At 32.1% G+C, this 5839-nt stretch overlaps 1 protein-coding gene across 1 annotated transcript; it reads left to right on the top strand.

Moving 5' to 3' along the window:
* The first annotated feature begins 581 nt into the window (after positions 1-581).
* On the top strand, positions 582-3458 carry LOC114328079 (uncharacterized). Its single transcript, XM_028276832.1, has 2 exons — positions 582-806; positions 1198-3458. The coding sequence occupies exons 1-2, from the start codon at positions 729-731 to the stop codon at positions 1420-1422; spliced, it is 303 nt and encodes a 100-aa protein (XP_028132633.1). The 5' UTR covers positions 582-728; the 3' UTR covers positions 1423-3458.
* The last annotated feature ends 2381 nt before the right edge of the window (positions 3459-5839 follow it).

Below are 5839 nucleotides of genomic sequence, written 5' to 3'. Positions count from 1 at the left end.
GGGACGTAGGAGGATTTCCTGGTTGCGAAATTTAAGAGAGTGGTATGGGTGCAGTTCAATACAGTTGTTCAGTGTTGCTGAAGATGGGGAAGGAATGCGAAGTCATAAAAATCATACAAACGAAAAAACTAGAATATCTAGGCCACATAATGAGAGGACAAAAGTACTCTCTGCTAAGACTCATAATCCAAGGAAAAATCTCGGGAAAGAGAAATGTGGGACGTAGGAGGATTTCCTGGTTGCGAAATTTAAGGGAGTGGTATGGGTGCAGTTCAATACAGTTGTTCAGAGCTGCAGCCAACAAAGTTAAGATTGCTGTGATGGTAGTCAACCTCCGATAGGAGACGGTACTGCAAGAAGAAGAAGATTTGCTTTTTTGTCATCGAGACATTTTTTTTGTTGGGCTGTGTTATTCTTTAAATTTCAAAGTTTTTCTCAACGTTATTCGACCTGTACTATAACCGTTGGCGAACGTGACAGATAGAGACGGCGATAGGTTGGCTTGGGCTCAGCGCACGCCGTTGGTCGCGTGTTTAACGCGCGCTGAAAATCGTACATGCGCCGACTGAAATCAGGTACGAGACTCGTCTGTATAAAATAGGGAGCGGTACTGATATCGGGCACATTCACCCTCAGATAACACTTCAAGTAGGTAGTAGTACCGTGAGTTCAGTTGTTGACTACGCGTACGTATTTTGACAATCAGCTGATTTTTGTTTTGTTGGGCAATGTGTCTTTGCAACAAAGGAGCAGATATGAACAAGACCAGATCTCCTAGGTCCCCATATCGGAGGCAACATAGAGAGGTAAATATTTCTGATAGTACTATTTTGTTAGTTTCAAATATTTGTTTTCATTTTGCAATTAGTTTATTATTGTTGTGTCAGCTGTTTTTTACATTTTCTTTAAACTTTCATATTGTTTTATTTATTTCAATGACTTTCACTAAATTTCTTCTTCTATTTAAATCGTTTTTTATAGTTTTGTTACATTTGATATGAGTTCCTCCTTTAAATCAATAATTACCACATTTATATTCATATTTTTATCATCCAATGTTTGTTATTTCTTTTCCAATAGATACAATAGAACATTCAGGTTCTTTCTAGCTGTATTTTTTTATGCTAATTCAATGCTTTGCCATATTAAATTCTTCTAAACAAGTTCACATGACTAATTTCTTTATTTTGTTTTCAGATCATCAAACCCAGACTCTCAAGAAGGATCGTTCCCAGTGCCAGAGTCAATTTGAACAACTACTGGCTCAAATTTGAGGAACTGCACAACGAATCTGCATCTTGTGCTACCTTTGATTCTCCAAGTACTGCAGAACTGTTAAGAAACTCTCAGTACTCCACCTTCCAGGACAATGAAATCAACGAAAACTTGGTTAACGAACTTCTAGAGCTTGCTAAGCTCTAAAGACAATAAAGTTTTAGTGTACAGGTATTTTAGTTTTAAGCTTTTTTTTTAAGTTTATGCAATAATATTCTATCTTTTGTATTGGTATCTTTTGTAATGGTTCTTAATATTGTTGCATAAGCTTTTAGAATGTAGATATGTTTGTCTTCCATTATTTTAAGAGTAAAATTAGGTTTTCCGAGCATTTTATCATTAATTTTGGTTAAGCTGACTTTTTGAAAGTGCAATTAACTGGATTTGTGCAATAACTTTTTAGTGCAATATCAAAATTTGTAGCCTTTATCGATTACTTTTAATCGTGTGATCAAATATCTTAAGAAAAATCATTGAATCAATTAACTATAGTACTACAAGCTTTCTAAGAGATTAAATTAATATTCAGCTCAGCAGGGTGCTCTTTTTGGATGTGTGAAATTTCATAAACAAGGATCTGTCAGTCTCTTTTTTCTGAAATGATCCCTTGTTTATGTAATTTCACACCTCGAACAATACTATCCCTCTGAATTAAGCAGTTTCTTATAAAGCTTGTACTACTATACATTTTATTTTGCTTTTTAAGTTACTTAATGTAATTGATTGCAAGATGTATGTTCAGTGATCTCTATTGATAATCACAGTATATATTTTATCATACTCCCTCTGTGATATTCTTACAGGTGGTCTTCTAAATTTATTTAGTTCAAGTGATCTTTATCTTGTCTAAATCAAAATTTCCATATAATTTAATTCATACCTTACATAATCCAATCAGATATATCTAAAAAACTCAATAATATTCAACTCAGCAAGGTGCTAATTTTCGAGGTGTGAAATTTCATAAACAAGGGATATATCTGTTTTATGGAATGATCCGTTGTTTATGTAAGTACACATTTCGAACAATTAGCACCTTGCTTAGTTGAATATTATTGAGTCTCTTGATGATTGTTGGACTATAAGTTTTTTGCTTGCTGTGTTTTTTGGACCAACTAGCTCACATTTGAATCCTACACCACCTGTTAGGTTAGGCTAACTTCCACTGTGATTTAGTGACGTAATGGCTTATTTTTTTTTCATTTTCTCTCTCGTATGCTTTATGTTCTGTACATACTTTTCCAACACCTTCGATTTTTGCTCAAGCTTTAAATGATGCTTTGAAAATTTTAGCAGCAATTCATAAAGTTTTTGGAGATACAGCTTTAACTAGTTTTAGGGAAACTGTCTGTGATAACAAAGCTTTAATTTTGTTTAGTTTTAGTGCTTTTTTGTACCAACACTTAAAATGATACTCCCGTATCGTTTTTCTTGTGGTAGTTTTGAAAAACATAGGCCGAAAAGTGTCAATTTTTTTGTAAATAAGACTGAAAAACTGCTTTATTGGTAATTTAGGACGATTAGTTTAGTCTGCACTCGATTTTTAGGTTAAGTTCGCACTATTTTGAGCACATCACTAAGCTTCAAATTTGAGAGTAATTTTTTAAAATAATGCTCAAGCAGGCTATGTGATCGAAGTAATTTTTTGTATATTTTTCTGTGATATCAGCTTAACAAATGATTTCTCTATTAGATTATTAAAGACCTAAGTGGGAGTAGGAGGTATGTGACATTCTCAAAATTTTGTGTTGTCTAGTGAATGAAGGCTATATGTGACTTATATAATTATCATATTTTATGAAACTTACACTGTACCTCTAAAAAGGTCAATAACAATGTTGTTAAGCTTTTTAGAGGTAGAGTGTAAGTCTTACATGATAGATAAGTCACATATAGCCTTCATTCACTAGGCAACTCAGAATTTTAGAGAATGTCACATACCCCCTTCTTCCACTTCTTAGGTCTACAATTATTGTATTGTTTAAAACATGATAGCTTTAAGTTTTTTTGTATAACTTTAAATTTAAATAGGTTTGTAGTAAACAACTCTTCCATGGATCTTTCATTAGCTTTAAGATTTTTTTTGTAGACATGTACTAGATTTTTAAAAATGTTGTGTTAGAATTGTATTTCATTTTGTAATAATTGATTTAGATAATAAAAATAAATGTGTGTTTTGAATATATCTGCTTTTTATTTCTATAGTAAATAACTATGGTACCAACTATAGTAGTACCAACTGTCTAACAGACTCGTTAATAATATGCTCATCGGGGAGCTATTGTTGGAGGTGTGAAATTACATCAACAAGGGATCATTTCATAAAATAGGTAGATCCCTTGTTTATGAAATTCCACACCTCGAGCAATAAAATCCTTCTTAGCTAAATATTAACGAATCTTTTAGATAGTTGGTATTACTATGTCGCTTCCGAGATAATTTCTGTGGCTTGGTTCTAAAATGTCAATATTTCACTTTTTTGTACAGCTTTAATATTGAAAAAACAAAACGCAAAAAATTGACATTGGCCATTTTAACACCAAGCCACAGTATGTAACTTTGTGTTAAAATGGCCAATGTCAATATTTTGCGTTTTGTTTTGTCAATATTAAGGTTTAAATAAAGCTGTACAAAAAAGTGAAATATTGACATTGGGACTTTTAGAACCTAGCCACAGATTTATAGTATTACCAGCTATCTAGAGACTCGATAATATTGAGCTCAACGGTGTGTTACCTATTGTTTGACGTGTAGAACTACATAGAAGGGATCTATCTGTTTTATGAAATGATCCCTTATTTTATGTAATTTCACTTAATGAGCCTCTTAGATAGCTGGTACTACTATAATCAAAGATCATCTTCCATATTTTTAGATTCTGTCGTTTCCGTGTGACAATGACATGATAGAAATATAGAAGATGACTGGTGACTTAATGTAATATTAAATTCATTAGGTTAATATTGGGTATAAACCTCACCTAATTTCTTATATTTGTCCATCTCTAGTTCTTAATATTACCTGTTACAAATAATTTTGTCACTAAGATCACGGTGTTCTACATTTCTTACCTGAAAAGAAAAAAAATATGTTAATATTGTTGATTTGGCGGGAAAACATATTGTTTGGATTATTTAAATATATGTAGTAAGTATAAAGAATTTATATTACTTAGAACTTTTGGAAAACACTTTAGGATAATATAAATATTTTCAGAATATGATCAAATCGGCTTGTTCAGATTATTTCTACAGTACTTAAGAGGGTAGGCGCGAAATCTTGGTCCAGTGCTATTTAAATGCATTTATTTTTTTCGAATCCTGAGAAAACTAATAAATATTTTTGAAACTTTTAAACGCAGAAGGAAAGCTTACCTTATCAGCGATGGCCGAAAGTCCTTTAAAATAAACAAAAAGTTTCTTTTGAATGAAATATTTGAAATTAAATATCACAATAAATTTTCTCTTAGTTTTTCACCCCTGTAACTTAAATAGTATTTATTGTACCAAGATTTTGCGCCTATCCCCTTTATTTTATGTAGATTGTAGACATTACGACTGTCAGTTAGATATAGGTAAAAATTCAAGCCTATTACAAAAAAATCTTAACCAATTTATTTTTTTATGAAAGTGTTTGAAACAATCACCCAAGCAGATATTATTAATACCTGGTATGTCTGGGCAATACACACACTCATAAATTATGTTTTTTTCTTCTTATTTTCAAGATAGAACACACTCTATACATTTTTCTTTTAGTTTCGCTTTACCTAGCAATGGTTTTAGGTAAAAATGTTCGTGTGCAGTATTCTATCTTTCTTTGCCTTCACGAATTAGTTCTAACCAGAAAAATCTTTTAAAGACAGTTAAGTTTGGTCTCAGAATATTTATTGTACAGAAACAAGGCATTGAGCAGCATTAATTAAAGAAAGTGAAGCCCTAGTTTGTTATAACACCTCAAAGTTTTTCTGGAACATGGGTAATACGACAAAATTTGATCCTGTCAATCGATATCAACCATAGACTTATTAAATTTTAATATTGACAACGTTTCATCTTCTTTTCGTTCTATATTCCGTCATAGTATGGGGAAACTTCGTGGATATATAAATACATCTTCTTTGTCATGCCATTTACCAACCATCCAAATCTTGGGCTTTCGTTTTTCCTTTGGCTAATCGAGCAATCGAGCACTGGTTACCCCTACTGGATTTCTGGAATAATAAGTTTTTAGTGCAGGATATGCTTCACTAACATAAAACTGTTATAAAAGTTATCTATATAGATAGCATGTTCCGGGTTAAGCAATTGTTTCGCAATTTCTACAACCATACAGAATATAGACATTGATAAGACTCCTTAGCACGAAAGACATCAAGAGGTTTTAAAAAAAGCTTCGATAAAGTCCAAATCAGTATATATTAAGCCTAACTGGCAATTCATAAGCAAGCAGTATTATTTCAAGTTTGAAGGTGTAAGGAATGCCACTTACTGAATCTTTAGAAATGGTTGAGATTTAAAAATGAAATACACAGAGCTAATGAGATCCGAAAGTATGCACCAAT

This window comes from Diabrotica virgifera, chromosome 2 (assembly GCF_917563875.1).
Source record: "Diabrotica virgifera virgifera chromosome 2, PGI_DIABVI_V3a".
In the NCBI taxonomy this organism is placed as follows: domain Eukaryota; kingdom Metazoa; phylum Arthropoda; class Insecta; order Coleoptera; family Chrysomelidae; genus Diabrotica; species Diabrotica virgifera.
This window is presented reverse-complemented; position numbering and strand designations above follow the sequence as displayed.

Bases quoted from the DNA above. Each gene is read 5' to 3' on its own strand.
- LOC114328079 (XM_028276832.1), top strand. From the start codon at position 729: ATGTGTCTTTGCAACAAAGGAGCAGATATGAACAAGACCAGATCTCCT. The intron at 807-1,197 runs GTAAATATTTCT...TTTTGTTTTCAG, and splicing joins ATCGGAGGCAACATAGAGAG to ATCATCAAACCCAGACTCTC.